Raw genomic sequence first — 22,250 nt, 5'->3', positions numbered from 1 at the left:
CGTGTCTGACTCTTTGCGACCCCATGGACTATAGCCCGCCAGGCTCCTCTGTCCACGTGGATTTTCCAGGCACGAATACTGGAGTGGGGAGCCATGCCCTCCTCCAGGGATTTTCCCAGCCCAGGTCTCCCTCACTGCAGGCAGATTCTTTACCGTCTGAACCACCAGCCTCTGGAGGAGGTGGCAATAGCGATGTGCTGCTTGGCTGGACACTCAGCCTGCGGGCGTGTCTGAAGCCTGGCTCCCACGCCAGCGTCCGGCGCCGCTCTGATTCCTGGCAGTGGTTTGTTGCCCCAGAGGGCAGTCCAGTGTAGCAGCGAGGTGGCGAGGGTGGGAGCCACCAGGAGCGTCCTGGTTCAGCCCTGGTCACACAGGCAGAAACTTGAGTTTCCACAAAGGCAGGGGCCTTGCTGGGTCCCACGGCTCATGGAGACCCCATATATAGGAGTCTGGCTCTGTGTGGGATGAAGAAGGTGGGAGCGAGAAGGAGAGACGTCTCGCCAAGGATGCTCTGAAGATGGATGACGCTCCTGAGCAGTGCCAGCTGGGAGAACTAAATATTGCGCCCCTAGCATATGCCTCCCCAGGGACGACAAAGGAGCCTGGCGGGGCCTGCTCTAGCTTGGCAGACACCAGGCTGGGGAGATGTGAACACCTCCAGTTAATGCACGGTCCCCGGAAATGTGTGGGTGCCCGGGCATCGTGCATCACACCGCAGAGGTCCACGTGCTCAGGGGAACATCACAACCAAGCAAGGACGCTGATGAGGGAAAGAGAATTGCTGCCTCCGAGACCTGCATGAGGACTTCCCTGATGGTAAAGAATCTGCCTGCCAGTGCAAGAGACGTGAGCTTGATTCCTGCATTGGGAAGATCCCCTGAAGAAGGAAATGGCAACCCACTCCAGTACTCATGCCTGGAGAATTCCATGGACAGAGGAACCTGGTAGGCTGCAGCCCATCGGATCGCAAAGAGCCAGACACAACTGAGTGACTAAACAGCAACAACAAGCCCTGCATTAACATCCATGCTCGTCGGCCTTAACATCAACCATGAGCTCACACCACCAGCCAGTGGTCAGGCCAGGGTGAGCTGTGACGTGTGTGGGGGCAGGCAGGTCGGTACAGCCGGCCTTTTCAGGAACGCGTGTTTATTGAGTAGTTATTTTGTGCCCAGCTGTGTTCCCGATACTGAGATTAAATCAGAGACAGCGTGAGCTTAAACTGTAGGGGAGGAAGGCTAGTGATGCACAAAGCAAAGAGCAGCTCCAGCTGGTGGTGAGTGAAGCAGGTTAAGGGGCATGTTTGGGACTTTAAACAGGGTCTTCGGGAGAAGACTTAATGAGAAACTGCCACATGAGCAAAGATGAAGGTGAACCAGGTATGAATCGTGTGGATCTGAGAGAAGAGTGTTCCAGAACAAGGGGACTGACAAGCAAAGGCCTTGGGGTCAGTGGGTGCTAGGCGCATACAAAGCCCAGCAGAGAGACCCAGCAAGACGGAGTGCGTTATCTGGAGCCCTCTGAGCTTTGGCTGGATGAGATGACGGCCATGGGGGCTTGGGGACAGAAGACGGACCTGGGTGACCTGGGTTTTTAAAGCTTGTGCTGGCTGCTGCCTTGAGGGGAGTCTGCATCAGGGCAAATGCAAAACCACGAAGAGCTGGTGGCATCGTCAGGTGATGGGGGTTTAGACCAAGCAGTAGCTGTGAGAAGCGTTTGCTCTTGGTTCCACATAGAGGGCAGAGCCAGCAGACTTTGCTGATGAACTGAACGTGGAATGTGAGAGGAGGAAAAGCAACAAGGATTTCTGAGCAGTTGGATAATAGAGCTTCCAGTTACAGGGCAGGAAAAAAGGAGGCACTGAAGGTGGCGGGGGCAGCAGGGGGCGGCCAGAGGAAGAAGTTCGAGACGTTTGTTGGATGTCCACGGGGAAACGCTGAAGGGAGCTGGACACACAGGTGCGGAGTCCAAGGGAGAAGTTCCAGGCTGGAGATGTGAATGGTGAACGCCTTCCCCACACAGATGGTACTGAAAACCTGGAGATTAGACACAGTTAGATAGAAAACACCAGACGTCTGAAAACTGAGCCCCAGGACCAAAACAAGTGATCGAATTCTCAAAACCCACATGAAGACTGTGCTTTCAGAAGGAGAGAGGAAGCAGATGCGCCCACTCTCCTGAGAGCTCAAGCAAGAGACCTAGGAGGCAGTGATTCAGGGATGGGCAGACCACAGCCCATGGGCCTAATCCAGCCCTCAACTTGTTTTTATAAATAAAGTTTTATTGACACACAGCCACACCCATTTGTTTACAGATCACCTTTGGCTCCTTTCAAGTCAGAAGGCAGAGTTGAATAACTTCCACAGAGACTGTGTGGCCTGCAAAGCCTAAAATATTTCTTACCTGGCCCTTTACAGGAGTTTCCAGAGCCCTGAATGATTACATTAAACAGGCCAAGTTCACGGGTGACTCTGATAACAAGTTCGGGGCAGGGGATGCCTGCTTGGAGTGGGTTCGAGAGAGAATGAGGAGAGGCAGCCAGTAGTGACATCCCTTTTGAGGAGTTTTGCTTTAGAGAAAAGTGACGAAATACAGTAGAGGCTGGAAAAAGACAGTCAATGGAGGCGGTTTTAAGATGGGAGGAATAATTCGTGTGTGCGCTGATGAAAACAGTTCTGGAAAGAGGAAGAATTTTGTGATACGGGGACGAGAGGAAGCTGTGGTGGGTGATGCCCTGGAAGAGGTGACAGGGGCTGGGATTTAGGGCAGGAAGGTGGGGTCATCTCAGTAGGGAGCTGGCAGTTCGGCCCTAGCCTCAGGAGGGAGGCAGAAGGTAGGGACACAGCGGGGGAGGTGGTCCAGGTGGCGAAGGGAGCGTCTGGAGTCTCCCGTGATGGCTTCTGGTGCTCCGTGAAGGGCCCGCAGCTAGGAGCGGGGATGGGAAGGAGGTGCATGGAGCCGCGAGGTGCGATATTGCAGTAGGTGGACCAGACCAGTGTAGCACGGTTACCGGCCACTCGAGGCCATGCCCGTGAACTGAAAGTGTGATTTTCCTCCAGCGACAGCCAGCGATGTGACATGTGGGCTTGGACCTGACTTAACTGAGGCTGAAGACGCCTGTGATGAAGCCAGAAGGGGCAGGGACTTCGTGGTCTGTGATGACCTTGAGGGTTGGGAAGGGGTCAGTGGCAGGGAGCTCCAAGAGGGAGGGGATGTACGTTTTCATGTAGCTGATCCGCATGGTTGGACAGCAGAAACTAACACAATGGTGTAGAGCGAGTAGACTCCAGTTGTAAAAAGCAGGCATGGAATTGAGAATAAGAGATAGAAAGTAGTGACTATAATTCATTCCCGCGCCTGTTCCCGTCTACAGACAGTGTTTATCCATCAGCAAATAGTTATTGATCACCAACAGGTGTGCCAGGCATGATTCTGCGTGCTTAAGACACAAGGGAGCCAAAGATGTGGGCCCTGCGGGGAGCCATTTCCTTGCAGACACCTGGCCACCTCCGGCCCGCACAGCAGCCGGGCCCTGTGCACCTGCTGGGGTGCTCAAGGCGCAGGTCCCTGGGCTGTTTTGCACAAATGTCATTGAATCGTCATCTAACAGAAGTCTGCTGGATTCAGTACACGCAAGTGACACCCACCTGCGGAGGGTGCCCGTTTATGGACGTGAGGTGGCTTGGGTCCTGGACACCCCTCCCCCGTGCCAAGAATGTGATGCCAGCAACTGGCACCCCCTCTCCTGCATCTTCGCTTTTCTTGCTCTAAAACATGTTCCATCTTTCGAACGCCTCTTCCTGACTGCACGTTTGCTTCAGTCATTTTTCCCAGTTGGCCCATTTCTAGTGTAAACCCTCCCCCCAAATGTCTGTCCCCCTTGCCTCTTCCCCATCTCTCTTGAATCCACTCCAAGAGGGTTCATTTATTCTTTCCAAACAGTGAACCCATGAATGAGTGATTTAATGAGGAACTATCTCAACTCCCACACATCTACCCATGTCAGAAGACTGGAATAAGAAAGAAAAAGGGAGGGGTTAGAAAAAAAACAAGGATTTTATAGCACTGAGGCATCCTAACTGCCAGTTCACACATGCCGGGCAGGGACAGTTTTATTAGCTTTTTCTCACTTTTATGAGCTTTCTCCAGGCAAACTGAGAAATTGAGCCCAGAACATGCAGAAACGCCTTTGGCCAGCAGGTGGTGCCAAATGCTCTCTAATCCCCGCGGCCTCGGGCTCCCCGGGTTCCCCGTGCTCTGGTTGCAGAGTTCTGAAACTAGGGAAGGATGCGCGGCCTCGCTGGCCACTAGCGAGCCCTGCTGCTGCTGCTGCTGCTAAGTCGCTTCAGTCGTGTCCGACTCTGTGCGACCCCATAGACGGCAGCCCACCAGGCTCCCCCGTCCCTGGGATTCTCAACCCCCGGTTAATATGAAGTAGAGCCCTTCCTCGGAATCCTCAGGGGATTGTTTCATAGACGGCTCTCCACATCTGTCAATACAACCCACCGCGGACCCTGTTGACTGATCTGTTGAAAGCAAATCCGTGTAGAAGTGGACCCAGGCACTTCAGATCCATGCTGTGCCAGGGTCACCTGTAATTGTAAGTGCTGTGGACCTGCTGTGCTCCTGGACTAAAACTGCCTGCGGCCTCGTGTGTCTTCCTTCTTTCCTCTCGATCACGCTGGTCCTAGGAAGTGGGTGTCCTTGACCTCGGCTATACAGAAGCTATGCAGCTTCGCTGCAGCTCAGGGAAGTCACCTGCCCGAGTCAGCGGTGCCCTGGGGTCAGCCCAGGCGTGCCCACCTCTGCCGTGGGCTGTGCAAACTGCCATGTGCCAGCAGCTCACCCAGGCCCTGCAGCCCTGGACAGCTACCAGGTGGTGCCGATGGGCTGGCCCTTGAACCCACCTCTTCGCTGGGGTGGAGTCTACCTGCCCTGCACTCCGGATCCTCAGAACAGAATTGGTTTATACCTACAGTGACTATTCTGAGGGCTTATGTGCCTGCCATCAACAGACTCAGGCTCTGTGCCCTCGTGGGGTTTACGGTCTAGCAAGGACTGAAGGATTGGCTGTGAAAACGAAGGTTCCGGAAGGGTTTGTAAAAGTGAGTAAAGTTGCTCAGTCGTGTCCGACTCTTTGCTACCCCATGGACTGTAGCCCACCAGGTTCCTCTGTCCATGGGATTCTCCAGGCAAGAATACTGGAGTGGGTTGCCATTTCCTTCTCCAGGGGATCTTCCCAACCCAGGGATCGAACCCAGGTCTCCCGCATTGCAGGCAGACGTTTTACCTCTGAGCTACCAGGGTTTGTAAAGCAGCTCTTAAATATTCCTATTTCCTAGGCTTCCCAGGTGGTTCAGCAGTAAAGAACCCGCCTGCCAATGCAGGAGACATGGGTTCCATCCCTGGATCAGGAAGATCCCCTCGAGGAGGGAATGGCAACCCACTCCAGTATTCTTGCCCAGGAAATCCCATGGACAGAGGAGCCTGGCAGGGTACAGTCCATGGGGTCGCAAAGAGTCCGACATGACTGAGCGACTAAACGACAAGAACAGTACTATTTCCTGGGTGACTCACACCTGCCATCCAGGCGTGGGGATAGTTCAAGCGGAAGTGTGTCTGCGACCCTGGGATCAGGCAGGGGCAGGGGGAAGCTGGGTCATGGGCTCCCTCACTCTGCCACCTCTGTGCCCACAGATCTATTTCTGGGAGGCCCAGCGGCGTAACCTCACCGAGCGGGTGAAGACGCTTTTCCTGGCCGAGAACAGCGTCAAGCTCAAGAACCTGACAGGCTACACCGCCTACATGGTCAGCGTGGCAGCCTTCAACGCCGCGGGGGACGGGCCTCGGAGCACCCCCACCCGGGGCCAGACCCAGCAAGCAGGTGGGGGAGAGGCTGGAGGGGCGGATGGGGAGGCGAGGGGGCCCACCTGGCACCTGGGCTCACAGGCGGGAGGAGGCAGCTGAGTGATGGGAGCTGGGTCCCCAGGCCCCCAGGGTATGCCCTCCAGAGTGGCAGAGCACGGCCCGCCCAGAGGGGCCTGGACGTGAGTGCTCAGAAGAGACGCGCTGGGACTTCCTTGGTAGTCCCGTGGCCATAACTCCACGCTCCCAATGCAGGGGGCCTGAGTTCGATCCCTGGTCAGGGAACTAGATCCCACGTGCCGCATCTAAAGATTCTGCACTCCCCAAAAAAGATCAAAGACCCTGAGTGGCACAGCCAAGACCCAGCATAGCCGAATAAATAAACACATTATTTTAAAAAAAGAATAAGAGAGGCACTATCCCCAGGAAGCCTTGGCCAGGCCCCCCGCATCTAGCCCTTCCTCCCCTCATCTTCCCACGGAAGCCCTCCTTGCCGACGGCCAGTCCGCACCCAGCCAGCCCCCTTCTCTCCCTGCCTTGCTCCCACCTGACTTGCTTTTATCTCCCCAGCTCTGATCATGCCACTGTTCACTTACTGAGCACCTTCCCTGGGCCTGCACTGTGCTAGATGCGGGGGACACAACAGCGAAGGAACCTGATGAGGTCCCCTCCTCCTAGCGGGGGAGTCGGCTGGTTACAAGCATCTAGAGGAATTAACCTCGGGTAGCAGGCGGTGTGAGCGGTCTCAGGGCAGAGGCAGGGGGTGGACAGATGGCTTTGGAGAGGTTGGCCCGTAGAGGCCCGGCTGAGCGGCTGACATCCGGGCTGAGATTTCAGTGGGAAGACGAGGCCGGTCACGGGAAGTCCTGGAGGCGGGGGGTGTTCAGGGTCCAGGGACCAGCAGGTGCCAAGGCCTGGAGGCTGGAGGGGCCAAGAGGCCAGAGCGCAGGCCAGGAGACTTGAGAGAATGGGAGTGAGAGTCAGGGGGTAGACGGCCTGGGGGCCTCGGAAGAAAGTCCGGCATTAATTCTTAGCATGACGGGCAGCCATTGGTTGGGATAAGCAGCTGGGCCACAGGATCTGGCTTATGTTTTTGAAAGATGGCTCTGGCTGCTGAATAGAGGACAGGCTCATGGGGGCAGGGAGGTCCTTTAGGAGGCTGCAGGGGAGCGCAGGGGAGGAGCGGGCGGGGTGCGAGCCCTGCAGCCCACACATGCAGGGCACCCCTCTAGACGGCATCACTGCCACTTGAGCTGCTGTTCCCAGGTGGCGCTAGGGGTAAAGGACCCTCCTGCCAATGCAGGAGACGTAAGAGATGCGGGTTCCACCCCTGCGTCGGGAAGATCCCCTGGAGGAGGGCATGGCAACCTGCTCCAGTATTCTTGCCTGGAGAACCCCTTGGACAGAGGAGCCTGGCAGGCTACAGTCCACCGGGTCACAAAGAGTCGGACACGACTGAAGCGACTTAGCACGAACACTCATTCAGGCGCCTTCTCAGGCAGTAGTATGCACTTGATCTTGTCGGAACCCCCGGATGGGCCCGTTTCACGATGAGCACAGGTGGCCCGGGAAGTGAGGCTTCTCCCCCACGGTCCCCTGCTGGTCGGTGGGAGGGGAGCAGAGGCTGGAGCCCCGCATATCTGAGCTAGTCCTGGGCTGTCTTCACCGCTTCAGTCCCCTCCTTTGCCTGCCATGCAGTTTCCTCCCCTTGGATTTGAATACAAGCCTTTGGGCCTAACCTCACCTCTTTCTCAAGCTGCTGCTTCCCCTTCTGTCCATCATCTTTCTCTTAAAGAGACAGCGAGACCCCGTGGAGTCCGTTCCCAAGTATTGTCCTCCTGGGTTCCGGCTCTGGCTCCAGGGATACCCCTTCCTCCGCCAGGCTCCCGGGGGTCTGTCTGCCTGGCCCCCCCACCCTCTGTCAGTGTCATTGGCCGGATGCGGACCCCCGGGAGCCTGGATGCTTCCGTCACCGGAACGGAGTGTTCTGCCTCACGTCCCTCGCGCAGAGCGGAGGCAGGAAGGGCCTGCAGACCTGACCTCCCCCCTTCACAGACGGCTCACTGACGCTGCCTCCCGGGCCAAGCGGAAGCCAGCAGGGTCAGCCCTGGCTCGGTGGGGAGGCGGCGCTGGACAGTAATAGCCTGGCCGTACCCGTACCCCCCCGCCGCCCCCCAGAGCCAGCTCAGGATGCTGCAGGCTGGACGCTTCCCTCGCTTCCTCTCTGTCCTCCCCCTCAGGCCTCTCCCCTCCTATGGTTTCAGGGTCGGGTTCTCAGGCCAAGAAAATATCTTCCAGAGAGTTGACAGGTCCTGGTTCCGCTGCTTCAGCCAGCGTGGTCTCTCTTGGCCATAATCCCTGGGGCCCCAGGACAAGAGAGAGTCCATGTCCATGGCCAGGCTGGTTGTTTAATGCCCACCTGATGCTCTGAGGCCCAGGCACCCCCCCGCCCCCAGGGAAGGCAGAACATGACCTGGCACCCCTCTCCCCCGCCTCCACCGCAGCGACCCCAGGGGTCCTGCTTTCAGGGCCAATTATCAGGAGGAAGCCTGAGTTCTCCAACTTTCTGAAAACAAAATCCTGTTTTCTCCTAGTACTTGGACCCTGACATTGAGAAGAGTGCTAAGGATGTCAGCAAGGGAGGGGAGGGGCCCGGTGCCCTCTAGCGACCCCTCCCGCCCTCTCTTGCATGAAACCCCGCTTTCTTGCTTGTCCAGGGACCCACATGCCCCTGCTGGTTCCTCAGAACCAGACCCAGGGCTCTGAACTTCCAGAAGGGAGGAAACAAAGCCCCTCTGCTCTCTCCCTCCAGCCCCCAGCGCTCCCAGCTCCGTCAGGTTCAGCGAGCTGACCACCACCTCCGTGAACGTGTCCTGGGGGGCCCCGGAGTTCCCCAACGGCGTCCTGGAGGGCTACCGGCTGGTGTACGAGCCCTGCACCCCCGTGGATGGTGAGTGCGGCCCCCTTCCAGCGGGGCTCCCCAAACCTGCCCTCTGCATGGTTCCCCTCCATCGTCACTATGCAGAGTCCAAGCAATGAGCCTCTCCCACGTATAAACTGGAGACTGAGGCAGGGCAGGGATGGGACAGGGCCAAGGTCAAACAGCAGCAAGTGGAGGGCAAACTGGAGCAGCAGCCCTGGCCTCCTGAGTCCTAGGAGAGAATTGTTAAGTATGTTCTCCCCATCAGCGGATAGAAATGGGGACGAAGGAAAAACACCTGGGCAAAATACTGCATCCCCAGATGGATCATGGAGACGGACCAGGGGCCTTCCCTAGGGGTCCAGCAGTTAAGACTCCGTGCTCCCAGTGCAGGGACCACGGGTTCAGTCCCTGGTCGGGGAACTAGATCCCACACGCCAAAACTAAGAGGCCACTTGCAGCAACTGAAAGATTCTTCATGCCACAACGAAGAATTGTCAGTTCAGTTCAGTCTGACTCTCTGCGACCCCATGGACTGCAGCACACCAGGCCTCCCTGTCCATCACCAACTCCCGGAGCTTGCTCAAACTCATGTCCATCGAGTTGGTGATGCCATCCAACCATCTCATCCTCTGTCATCCCCTTCTCCTCCCACCTTCAATCTTTCCTAGCATCAGGGTCTTTTCAAATGAATCACAGCCCACAGCCCAAAGCCCAATAAATAAATATATTTTTTAAAGAATAAAAATTTAACAACAATAAAAAGACTAAAAATAAAGATGGACCGTCTCCCAAGGTTCCATCCTACGTGTGATCCCTCAGCCTTAGGGACTCACCTGACCCTGAGTTAGTTCTTCTCTGCCTTTCGTGGGGTCAGGAACCCCTGTGAGACTCTGATCAAAGCCCTGGGGCCTCTCCCTGGGCAGATGCAGAGGTCTGGGGGGCGGGTCACTGCACCTCGCTGCTCTCTGGGAGCCTCCACTCCAGGCCCTGGCTCTGCAGGTTGCCCCCTGCTGCTCTGAGCCCTGGTCCTGTGAGCCATGCTCAGAGCTCTCTGCTCCAGGCCCTGGCTCTGCAGGTTGCCCCCTGCTGCTCTGAGCCCTGGTCCTGTGAGCCATGCTCAGAGCTCTCCCCACAGCCCCTGCCATACCCCTCCCTCCAGGCCCTGGACAGGACCCTGCCCACCTCCCAGGTCCCCCAGGGGCTGCCCCACCACAGCTGAAATCACTGCTGCTGAGTCAGAAAGGCAGGAAGGAGACTGTGCCCCGGGAGGCCTGTGCCCAGTTCCAGGGCCCAGCGAGGCCTCGGGGGTGTGGCCGGCCACCCCTCCCAGACCGCAGAGCCCGACCAGAACAAGGCTGAGCCCTGGGAGCTGAGCCCTTCTGGGTCAGCCCAGGGAACACTGGCCCTCAGTCTTCCCACCCCTCACCTGCGTGTCAGCAGCTCCCCAGGGCCTGGAGGGCCCCAGGAGGAGGGGTGGTCAGGTGTGGGACCCAGGAAAGGAGCCGTTCCTCCCACGGAAGGAAGGAGAGGACAGAGGTCATGGGGGCTAGACGCAGGGGCCGGATGGGCTCTCGGGGCTGTGTCTCGGGGGGTCCACACCCGGAGAAGTGTGGTCCCCTCACCTGCTTGTCACTCAGCCCAGCGGCCTCTGGACCCCGTGGCGCCTCCGAGGCCTTCCAGACTCCCATCCACCCTTGACAGCCCACTAACAGGAACTGCCTGGGCCAGTGAGATGGTGCCCCGCTGGGCCAGCAGTGTGCCTGCACCCCGCTCTCGCCTCAGCCCCAGACCCTGGTCGGCAGCAAACAGGCCTCGCTAAGATGCAGGGAACAAGGACGCAGCACCCCTGGCTCCCTGTAGGGAAGACCAAGACCCAGGCCAGTGAGGGGTTTGCTCCAGCAAGTCAGGGGGCGTGTACCCAGGGCTGTGCATCCCAGGTCTCAGGGCACATCCACCCCGTGACCCCACAGGCTCGTGACCCCCTCGGGAAGCCCCCCTGGAGCACCCACCAATCTGTCCATCAGGACTTCATTCCCGCCCCCTAGCCAGGTGCTCGGTTATTTTCTTCCACCTCGTAGCACCTGCCTAAGATGTTGTCGATACCCTCATTCGTTAGCACAAACTGAACCCAGGGCAGGAGATGTGCCCGGAGAACCCGGGGCCAGCCCTGCACTCTGAGGCCAGCCTGTTGGCTGCGAAGTCTGTATCCTGGGGTGACCAGCTCCTCGGTGGGTGTGGGAGATGAAACCAGGTCCCAGAGAGGCTGACACTCAGGAGGACTTTGACATGGGAGGCGCAGAGCACAAACTCTCACCTCCTGGAGACCGTCCCAGCCTCCCCTCTAGGAGCTAAGATTCAGGGCACCGTAGCGTCCTCGCTTTGGCCCTGAAGAGCCTGGTGGGTGTGGCTGATGGAGGGCCAGCGTGAGCCCCCAGCTCTTGCTGGCACTGCGGAACGAGGGAGCCGGGCCAGATCTGAGGTTGTCCTGGGCTGTGGGTGCAGCCACATATGTGTTTCCTCCAGCTCTGGATGGCGGTGTCTTTACAGAAGCACTTCCTGAAAGATGGTCCTTGGGATGTGATTTCTAAGGGGTGGGATGTGGGGGAACCAATGTGTGAGGTACGATGGTTAAATGAAACGAGATAGTTGATTTTTCCCTCCAGATGCTAAAGGACGCTGTGGTTTTTCACTCCGCAGGCAAGCAGGCAGCATAAATGTATATATTCTTGAGGACAGGCTACAGGACTCTGTTCTGAGAATGGTCTTGGAAACACTCCATGTGGTCAAGGGTGCCGGTCCCAGCCTGACTCCAGGGGGTGCAGCCCCTGGCCAGCGCTGACCATTCCCTCCCCGACGGCCTCCCCTACCAGGGCCTGCAGCCCTCACAGGCCACATGCTTCCCCCCCAGGGGTCAGTAAGATCGTGACGGTGGACGTGAAGGGCAGCAGCCCCCTGTGGCTGAAGGTGAAGGACCTGGCGGAGGGGATGACCTACAGGTTCCGCATCAGAGCCAAGACCTTCACCTACGGGCCTGAGATTGAAGCCAACGTCACCACGGGCCCTGGAGAAGGTAAGGGAGCCTTGGGTGGGCGTGGGGGCAGCCGTCCCCACACGCGGCCCCCCAGGTCAGAAAGGGGCATCCAGAGCGTGCCTGGGGGTGCAGAGTTGAGTAAGACGGGGTCTCTGGTGGAGCTCTCGGGCCCACAAGGACTTCAAGGCAGCACCATGGGGTGGGCCTGGGGGGAAGGATGGAGGAGGACAAGGGGGCACTTAAAGGGGGGACATCCCTGATGGTCCAGCGACTAAGACCCCTCGCTCCCAACGCAGCGGGTTCTATCCCTGGTCAGGGAACTAGATCTCAGAGGCCCCCACCTGAGGGTCCATACACCGCAGCTAAGATCAAAATCCTGCCTGCCTCAACGAAGACCCAGTGAAGCCATGTAAATTAATTTAAAATAATTTTTTAAATTTAAAAACGGAATAAACAAAGGCGGCAATTCTAGAACACCTCATGGGGTGCGGCATTTAGATGGATGCGTGGGAAGAGAGACCAGCGTTCCATAGGATTCTGACGGCGGTTGAGGTAGTGGGGCGGGGAGGGGGGGGGGGCGGGGGGGAGTGGCCAGCAGTGAGGGAGGGCCAGCGGGCTGCAGGGGTCACCTGTGTCATCAGAGCGTGTCTCAAGGAGACACTGACATCAGAACCCCTGGGGTTCTCATGATAACGCGGATTCCTGGGGCCCAAGGTAGGCAGCATCCCTGAGCGTCCCTGGGAATGTGCATTTGAATGAAAGAGCCCAAGTGGCTCTCTGGTACCTGCTGTGAGAACCAGGGCTCTGGGGGTCTGCAGGCGTGGGACCGGGTCCAGGGAGGCCTGGCGGCCACATGCCCCCTAAACAGGGGACAGAGGGGCAGCGTTAGGGGGCAGGCCAGGCCCTGTGCACTGGGCCCGGGGTGACGGGGAGCACTGGGGACCAGGAAGGAAAGAGTAGCTTAGTTTGACTTTGTGACCCTCCCTGGGGTCGTCCTCAGGCTGTGGGAACTCTTCTTCTTGAGGTTGAGGCTTAGCTCCCCAGGGCCTCTTTCATGCAGGATGTCCTCTCCTGATGTAGACGTTGCCTCACAGACTCTCTGCATTCCTGCCCTGCCCCCAGCCCCACCAGGCTCCCCCTGAAGCCCCTCCTCCCCGTCCTCCTTGCCCATCTCCCTGAGCTGGGAGGTGCTGACCCGGCGGGCGGCCTCTGCTGCCCAGTGGGAGCGGGTTCCAGGCGGCCACCCTTCACTCTCTTACTGGGTGCTTTTGCCCCACCTCTGGTTCTGAAGAAGGGCAGGCTGGCTCCCAAGGCTCCCAGGGTTGGAACACAGCCTGCAGGGCCGCAGCGGGCAGCTTGCCAGGGAGCTGCCCTCCCCCTGCCCTCCACCTGCCCCCAGCCCCTCCCCAGGCAAGCGGACGCCTCTCACCTGAGCCGCTTTCCAGGGAAACAAAAGCAGGAAGGGAGCTGGCGGGAGACCAGGGGGACAGAGCAGGGGCGGGGGGCCTGGAGAGGCCCGCCTGGAGAACACGGTGTTCTAACCTGAGCCCTGAAGTGTCGGGGTTTGGGGGAGCGGGGAGGAAGTGCGGAGGAGTGGGGAGGGGCTCTGAGAAAGCTCCGCACTGCGCCCACTGGAGGAGGGGTCAGTGGACATGCAGCCCGGCACCCTCTTCCCTCCAGGCCAGCTCCGCGGGCGGCCTGGAAGCTTCTAGTCTGGAGACAGCTCCACTCTGCCCCAGGTTCTGCCCTGGAGGGAATGAGAGCCGGGGGTGCTGGGAGCCTCGCCCCACCGCTCACACCCGCCTGGGCAGCATCCCACACCCCCCAGCCCTCCACCTTTGCCCTGGGCTGTGGGCAGGATGCTGGTGCGGGAAGGGAGGAAGGAAGGAAGGAAGGCAGGCAGGTTCTGAGGCCCTCCGAGGCCGTGGGCAGGGCTGGGCCGTGGGCCACCAGGCTCAGGAGGTGAGCCCCTCGCCTGCCTTCTGGCCGGTCACCTCCCCCGGGGCCTGGAGGGTCACCTCCCCCGGGGCCTGGAGGCGCTTCAGTCTGAAGCTGGGCTCTCGGCTCCTTCCCCCGAGGCGTCCACAGGGGCCCCAGGCCAGCCTGCCGCCCACACCCCGCTGCCTGGTACGGTCCTGTCCCGAAGGCATGGAGGAAGCACCTGCTGTGTCCAGGCTCCCAGGAGGCGGGGCTCCAGGCACATGGGGATCAGCAAGCGGGGGCCCTGGGGGCCCTGGGGGCCAGCACAGCAGGGCCCTCCGGAGAGGAAGGGGCTCAGGACGCTCTGTGGACAAAGCAGGCTCGCTTAGTCCTCTGCCTACAGACCAAGCTCCTCCCTCCTGCTCTGGGCCCTGGAGTTGGCCCCCCCAGCGGCCCATGAGGCACCTGTCACCCCAGGAGAGCCCGTCCCAAGGGCAGGGCTGGGTCCTTCCTCACTCCTCGTGGTGGCAGGGGCCCTGGATCCTCCTGCGGCCTTAGCCTCCTCTCTGGCCTCGCCCTTAGAGGCAGTGCAGCTGGGGGCCTTTGTGGCATCTCCCTACACACCTCTCCTGGAAGGCAGGGGCTGTGGGTGACCCGGCGGAGAGGCGGAGAGTAAGTCAGGTCCTTCAGGCCTGGCCGGGACACACTCCTCAGGGGCACGGCACGTGGAGGGGTTCCGGACACCCTGGCCGGGGTTTTGTACTCGGGTCCTCCTGCTGGAGCTCAGGGAGATGGGTGGGGCACCTGGCCCCGCTCTGGGGCATCCCCTCGCTCACCGTGTGTGTGTGTGTGTGTGTGTGTGTGTGTGTGTGTGTGTGTGTGTGTACAGGTGCTCCCGGCCCGCCTGGAGTGCCCATCATTGTGCGGTACAGCTCGGCCATTGCTATTCACTGGTCCAGCGGAGACCCAGGCAAAGGGCCCATCACCCGCTACGTCCTCGAGGCTCGGCCTTCAGGTACGTCCACCCGGGCTGAGGCGGCTGGGGGTCATCGCATGACAGGGCGCGTGTGCTCTGCCAGGGGGAAGCGAGGGGGCCCCCTGTGGCGAGTGGGACACGGGACTCACACCCTAGTTACGGCTCACCCTGGAGGCCCTGGAGAACAGGGTTTATCGCCGGGTGAGGACCAGCTCAAGTCGGGGGGGTCATCCAAGAAGCCAGAGGAACGAAGGTTTGGGCTCCTGTTGGCTAAACGCCCACTGCCTCCACGTGACCCCACTGACCAAAGGCCCACCAGGAGGCTGGCCGTCCCCCGGAGAACCAGTGCCCCTTTGAGTGCCGTCTCTGCATCCCAGCTCTCGCCCCAGTTCCTATCACGTCCCGGGCTCTCCTCTCAAGCCTGAAATCAAATCACGAGAACCTCTGAAGGCATCAGGAGCGGCTGGATAAGTCACTGATGGGTCACAGCGACACCCGCGGCGGCCTCTTGGGCTCCTCTTCCCCCCAGGAGCTCCCGCCCTCGGCCAGCTCCCTCCGTTGCTAGGTTTCCGATTCATCAGAGGCGCCGGAGTTAGTGCAGGCTGGAGGCTTGTTCTCGATGTTCCATGGATGTGTGACTAGGTAACCCAAGTTGAGAAAGAAAGGAAAAAAGAAGACTGTGTTGCTCCCGCACAAGCAGCAAATACTAATTGGGAAGCTGGCATCTTAGGAGCTAATACTCCTAACGGGGCCATTGGCACATCCCAGCGACATGGTTAGTACCACAGGGTGGCTGAGCGCTAATCATCTCGATAGCAAATAATTCACTTCAGCAGTTCCAGGAAGCCGCCAGCACCCGGTCATTGCCTTAATCTTGGGCTAATAATCGCAGTCGCAAATATCATGTAAACAGCTATTATGTCCAGCAGCTCAGATCCAACGTGTAGCCGGAACATACAGGCAGCCTTGGCTTCCTCCCCACTCCAGATGGTCCCTCCCTGGCCCTCCAGGCTGCTGACTTGGCCGGGAGACCACCTCCTGCTTCTCCCATCCAGGGCCTGGAGCCTGTTTTTTCCATCCAAGTTGGCCTGCTGGGGTGCCAGGCTGTGGAATGTTGGCCCAGGACTTCAGCCCTGTGGATTTTCCAGCGTTCCCTGGGAGGCCCAGCGTGGGACCTGGTGTTCTGGGTTTGGGAGCCGTGACTCGGTCCCCATAGTTGCGGTCAAGGGCAGAGCATAAGAGGAAGGATCAGGCCAGGACCCCTTGAAGGCTGGGAGCGCAGATTCCTCATTCTGAGGGTGAAATCGCCCTCGTCTTTGGCTCCCCCTGCACCGCTGTGCTTGGTTTGGGCAGAACCAACTAGACATGAGAAGCCACGTTCTGCAGACCAGGGAGGGACCCACCTGACATTTGGGACCCATGGGACCCATGCTGCACATCAGCTAAGTCCCGGGGCTGCAGGCCAGAGCCACAGCGTTTCGTTCCAGAGCTTGTGGTCTGGCCACACCGTTTGTTCCTGCGTGGGGGGGTCAAGGAGGCACAGACCGCAGGCAGGAGCACTACCCTGTGTGGCTTTTGTGGAAAGGGAACAGAAAAATAGGGGCCTGGCTAAGTGAAAGTGAAAGTGTTAGTCGCTCAGCTGTGTCCGACTCTGCCACCCCAAGAACGGTAGCCCACCGGCTCCTCTGTCCATGGGATTCTCCAGGCACAAATACTGGAGAGGGTTGCCATTTCCTTCTCCAAGGGATCTTCCAGACCCAAGAACCTTGGTCTCCTGCATTGCAGATGGATTCTTACCATCTGAGCCACCAGGGAAGCCCAAGAAAAGGAGAACCTACCTTCATGATAGAACAGTGTGCTTAGTCACTCAGTTGTGTCTGACTCTCTGTGACCCCATGGACTGTAGCCCGCCAGGCTCCTCTGTCCCTGGGATTCTCCAGCCAAGAGTACTGGAGTGGGTTGCTATGCCCTTCTCCAGGGGATCTTCCCAACCCAAGGAACAAACCCAGGTCTCTTGCATTGCAAGCAGATTCTTCACCATCTGAGCCACCTGGGACTCATGATAGCATATTAGGCAGCCTCTCAAAAGCCTGCTGGCCAGCACTTTTTACTGTCGTGAGAAATGAATCTATAGATTTCTTTTGCACAAAGTGCTGGATGGGGAGGCTCCTTCACTGGACGGTTGAGTTGGATTGGGTGTTAAAAAGTTTTCCACTTATGATACATTTTTCAATATTTTGCAGAGATTTTAATTAAAAAGAGGGAGAGGGAGTTCCTGGTAGTCCAGTGGTTAGGACTCAGCCAGGATCTGGCTTCAATCCCTGGTCAGGGAACTAAGATCTCACAGGCTGCATGGCATCAGTTCAGCTCAGTCGCTCAGTCGTGTCTGACTCTGCGACCCCATGGGCTGCAGCACACCAGACCTCCCTGTCCATCACCAACTCCTGGAGCTTACTCAAACTCATGTCCATCAAGTCATTGATGTCATCCAACCATCTCATTCTCTGTCGTCCCCTTCTCCTCCTGCCTGCAATCTTTCCCAGCATCAGGGTCTTTTCCAATGAGTCAGTTCTTAGCATCAGGTGGCCAAAGTATTGGAGCTTCAGCTTCAGCATCAGTCCTTCCAATTCAAGTATCAGTCCTTCCAGTTCAAGACTGATTTCCTTTAGGATGGACTGGTTGGATTTCCTTGCAGTCATGGCTGGGATTAATTAATTAATTAAAGTATAAAAAAAGAATAAAAGGGTCAGATACTTGTAAAAAGTATCTCCCGAGAACCTACTCAGCACCAAGCACGGGGGATTCGGTGTCAAGGGGGCAGGCCTGACAGGCCTGGGGTCCGGGAGCACCGGTTAAGGTCAGGTAGACCGCCCCCTCCCAACAGGTGCCTCCCTCTCTGTCCTCCCGCAGATGAGGGGCTCTGGGACATTCTCATCAAAGACATCCCCAAGGAGGTCACGTCCTACACGTTCAGCATGGACATCCTCAAGCCAGGCGTGAGCTACGACTTCCGGGTCATCGCAGTCAATGACTACGGTTTTGGGACCCCCAGCAGCCCCTCCCAGTCTGTACCAGGTACCACCTACAGGGTAAGGGGTGGGGGGGTCTGGGGCAGGGATGAGGGAGGATAGGCAGCAGCCCCAGAGGCACTGGTCTGGGGACCCAGAAGGCATTGTCCTCTCAGTTCTCCGAAGCCAAGATCCCTGGGCTGGGGCCCGGGTCAGCCTTCAATTCCGGAAGGAGCTGGGGGTCAGAGGTCTTGGGAGTTCCTTTCCAAGGACTCCAGAAGCCCTGGGCAGCGGGCCCAGTGGGCTTGAGGATGAATCGGTGGGACCAAGATGGGAGCTTCCGTGGGCTCATCACCCAGGAAATCCGAGGGCATCAGGTCATACACTGTGTATCCATGGAAACCACCCCCCAACATAGAGCCTGGAGCCTGTGAAGCTCAGGCCTGAGCGAGCAGCATCCTGCGAGGGCAGGACTCCATCCCTACCCCTTCCTTCCTGCCTTTCTCTTCCCATCACCTCCGAGCTCACAGAGGACCAGTACTGAAACCCACAGCCCCACATCTAATCACTTTTAATAGGCACTTCCCCTGAGACAGGAATAGCGTTCAAAGTTTCTACTCACTGGGCCAGTTTCAGAAGCCATGTGCTTTTGCCCTTGGCCTGATTGATAAAACCAAATGACAGGAAGTCAGCACTTCAAGTCTGAAATAGAAGAGCCCGCCCCCTCAGTCAGCAGCGCGGATTAGTACCAGCCCCATGCAGGGAGCACAGTCCTGGCGGCTTTGAAAGAAGGGGAGTCTCCCTGGAGGAGCCTTTCTGAAGACCTGCTCATGTCCACCCTCCCGGCTACCAGAAAAGATTCTGTCCCTACTTAACCTTGGGAGAGAAACTGTCCCAGGCCCACCACAGGTCAGGCAAGCACCTTTCTAACACACATTGACATCTACCAAGGTAGCCCCTGGGTCATAAGTGGCAAGGAAAAATAAGAAAAAATAGCAAGCTCACAGCTCTGCTCCTTCTGTGTGCTTAGCAGACATCACTAATCAATCCCAGCACTCAGGAGTCGAGAAACCCCCTCGATTCACGCTTCCTCATGTATCTTTAGCAGACATCACTAGTCAATCCCAGCACTCAGGAGTCGAGAAACCTCAACTCACTCTTCCTCCTGTATTTTTAGCAGACATCACTAATCAATCAGTCTAGAAATGGCCTCAGCCCTTTCTCAAACCAGCCCTCCAGGCAGCCCCTTTACTGATAAACCAGAGCTGGCCCTTGAGATGAAACCATCCCTACCAACCCGAGATTCTACCTCGTTCTGAGGGCGCAGACTCACCTGCCCATAAAGTGTGAGAGCAGGTGGTAGGGTCCCAGCTGGAGCCAGAGGCTTGGAGGCAGGACAGGTCTGAGCACCACGGACCTGACGCCCGCTCCATGCTCCAGCCCAGAAAGCCAACCCCTTCTATGAGGAGTGGTGGTTCTTGGTGGTCATCGCACTTGTTGGCCTCATCTTCATCCTGCTCCTCGTCTTTGTGCTCATCATCCGAGGCCAGAGCAAGAAGTATGCTAAGAAGACAGACGCAGGTGAGTTGGCTGGATGGGACTTTCTCGGGACCATCTCCCTTTTCGGCAAAGGTGGTGTGGGGGAGGTCTCTCTCCTGGAAAAGCACCCGCTCTGATGGGGGTGGGGGTCTCCTAGGGTTCCTACACACAGTCTCACAATCTCCATCTCCAGTTTTGGTTTAAACTCTAACAGAAGAAAGAGGGGGCAGCCTAGCCATAGGGGAAAGGGGCCACCCGGTCTAAAAGGATGGAGTGCGTGGTGGATGTCAGTCTCTGCCCTCCCCAGGCAACAGTGCCAAGACCGGTGCGCTGGGCCATGGCGAGATGATGAGTTTGGATGAGAGCAGTTTTCCTGCCCTGGAACTCAACAACCGACGACTCTCTGTCAAGAACTCCTTCTGCCGAAAGAATGGCCTGTATACCAGGTAGTGGGCTCTCTGCATGGGGTACCGGGCGGGTGGAGGTGGGACCAGCATCGCCTGGGCCACAGAGCAGGCAGCAAGCAGCTGGCTTCACCTCATCCTGGAAGCAGCATGCTCAGTTGCTCGGTTGTGTCCAACTCTTTGTGACCACATGGATTAGCCCACCAGGCTCCTCTGTCTATGTAATTTCCCTGGCAAGGATACTGGAGTGGATTGCCATTTCCTCCTGCAGGGGAATCCTCCTGACCCAGGGATCAAACCCACATTTCCTACATCGGCAGGTGGATTCTTTACCACTGCGCCACCAGGGCAGCCCCCCTGGAAGCGGCATTCACTAGGAATGGTCACTAGGCAAAGAGAGCCAAGCCCAGGCAGCTCCACAGAGGGGTGGGGAGAAAGTCACGAGGAGCTGGGGACAGAGGGTGTCTGCCAACCACAGCAGGATGCAAATCGTTTGCACAACTTTGCAAACCACTAACTGCTGTTTGGGGCCAAGTGCTCCTGGTACAGGCCTGAAGCCCTGATAGCCACTGGCCCAAAAGGTGAGAGGCACCCAGCGAAGGTGGGCTGGGCAGACACACTCAAGAGCTGCCAGGAGTCCCCCATGACTGCTTCTGCCTTCGCCTGACCTTCCTGTTCTGGAAAGAGGGGATGCCCTCTCCCCAGGCACCTGCTCACACCCTCTGTGGCCATAGGCAGTTTTCTCCCACCCACCCTTGAAGTCTACACACCCCACATTGTTCTCAAAAGGCAGCATCCAAGAAGAGCCAACCAGGAGAGGACCAGGCTGCACCAGCTCCTATATTCGCCTGACTCCTCTCCACCCAGGGTCCCTGCTAGCCGCACCTGCTGTGGCCTACCAGGCTGCCCGTTTCCAAGGTCAGGGTCAGTTGCTAGGGCTCACCTGAGCGTCACCTGATTGATCTGGCAGTTTCAGACATTGAGAGCATGAGGGAGAGGTTGGGGCTGCAGCTCAGGGGCTCCAGCCTCGGCCCCATTAACATTCCCGGCTCATCGGAGGTGCCCACGGGACTGAGGGGATGCCTCTCCCAGGGCCAGCTCACAAAGGTTCCCTCTGTCTGGTCCTGAAAGGAAGAGGCGAAGTGTGTGTTCATCAGGAGGACTTCCAGCGGGAGGGGTGTGCAGGCCAGCCAGGCCAAGCTCTCATCTCCCGCCAAAGCCAGCTTTCCAAAGAAAGAGCCATTTGAGGCCGTGGTGGCAGGCCCAGCATGGCCACTGTGACCCCGCCAGGCTGGCTCCAGGGCCCTGCCACATGGAACAAGAGGGCGTTTCACCCACAGGCTGGCTTTGCCCGCCTCTCACACCCCCAGTGTACACACACCGCGGCCCCTGTGTCTCCCCTCCATCACTGTGTACACACAAAAATCCCACGTGCCCCAAACCATCCCCAGGCTCCTGCAGCCTGACCCAGGCACAGCGTGTGTTGCCAAGACGGTGTTAGCCTGGCCCCCCATCTCCCCCTCCTGTTGGTGTCCCGTGTCTGCCTGTCTCGCCCCCCATCTCCCCCTCCTGTTGGTGTCCCGTGTCTGCCTGTCTCGCCCCCCATCTCCCCCTCCTGTTGGTGTCCCGTGTCTGCCTGTCTCGCCCCCCATCTCCCCCTCCTGTTGGTGTCCTGTGTCTGCCTGTCTCGCCCCCCATCTCCCCCTCCTGTTGGTGTCCCGTGTCTGCCTGTCTCATCTAGTGAAGCTGCTGCTAGGTCTGCTGTTTCTAAGTAGCTTAAAGATGCAGCTTTGTTGATTGGCATAAAATCCATGCAGATACGGTACAAGGGGTTGGAGGTGGCAGGGGTATTGCTTGTGACACGGTCACCGGCCACCAGGCTGTTCTCAGAGCGGCATTTCAGCAGGAAACCACCTCTGGCTCGGGCGGGGCCGCTGGGGTTCAGGGCCTCTGTGCTAGGAAGGTTTCCTGGAGCCGACGGGCCCGATCACGGGGCATCGGGCCCTGGGCAGGGCCCCCTGGCACCCCTTCCTGGGAAGACATGAGTAAGGCAGAGTCATGGGGGACCCCAGCCACCTGCCCAGGGCCCCTGGGAGCCTGCACGGCCCCCAGCCCAGCCCCCCGCCTCTCACGCACCCCACAGCAGGTGGAGCGCCCGAGGCGCCCCGTCCTGGGTGTCTGTGAGATGACTCAGAGCCGGCTGGCCTCTTACTCCCCGGGAGGCGCACAGCTTTCTCCAGGGCTGGTTTTCGAAGGTAGGGCGGGCCTGAGCCTGTCTCTGGTCTCTGAGCAGATGTGGAAGGAGGGAGGCCGTGTGCCCCTTTTCTCCCCCGACCCTCGGCGTCCACTCTCTAGAGCTCCCCTTGTGAGTTTGAGAGTCACCTGGGGAGCTTGTCTGCAGGGCAGGTGTCCAGACCTCACCTGAGGTTCCAGTGCCGGGGTCTCAGTGCGGCCCAGAAACGCTGCGAAACGTTCACTGCCAAGCCTCCCCTGCCTGGGGCCTTGGGAGCACCACTGGAGAAGCAGGCTGCAGCCTCCCCAGCGCCCCGGTGCCTGAGCCAGTGTGGGAGGCTGGTCCTGGGCC

The 22,250-nt window shown here is 58.6% G+C and overlaps 1 protein-coding gene across 1 annotated transcript in view; it reads left to right on the top strand.

Moving 5' to 3' along the window:
• Nucleotides 1-22,250, top strand: part of SDK2 (sidekick cell adhesion molecule 2) — a 149,321-nt gene that overhangs the window by 114,352 nt on the left and 12,719 nt on the right. Inside the window, exons 38-44 of the mRNA XM_055579553.1 lie at nt 5,698-5,884; nt 8,678-8,815; nt 11,697-11,858; nt 14,629-14,754; nt 17,626-17,790; nt 19,164-19,304; nt 19,570-19,708. Of these exons, the coding sequence (XP_055435528.1) occupies nt 5,698-5,884; nt 8,678-8,815; nt 11,697-11,858; nt 14,629-14,754; nt 17,626-17,790; nt 19,164-19,304; nt 19,570-19,708 (1,058 nt within the window). The remainder of the gene's footprint in view (nt 1-5,697; nt 5,885-8,677; nt 8,816-11,696; nt 11,859-14,628; nt 14,755-17,625; nt 17,791-19,163; nt 19,305-19,569; nt 19,709-22,250) is intronic.

The sequence above is a fragment of the Bubalus kerabau genome, chromosome 4 (genome assembly GCF_029407905.1).
Source record: "Bubalus kerabau isolate K-KA32 ecotype Philippines breed swamp buffalo chromosome 4, PCC_UOA_SB_1v2, whole genome shotgun sequence".
Taxonomy (NCBI): domain Eukaryota; kingdom Metazoa; phylum Chordata; class Mammalia; order Artiodactyla; family Bovidae; genus Bubalus; species Bubalus kerabau.
This window is presented reverse-complemented; position numbering and strand designations above follow the sequence as displayed.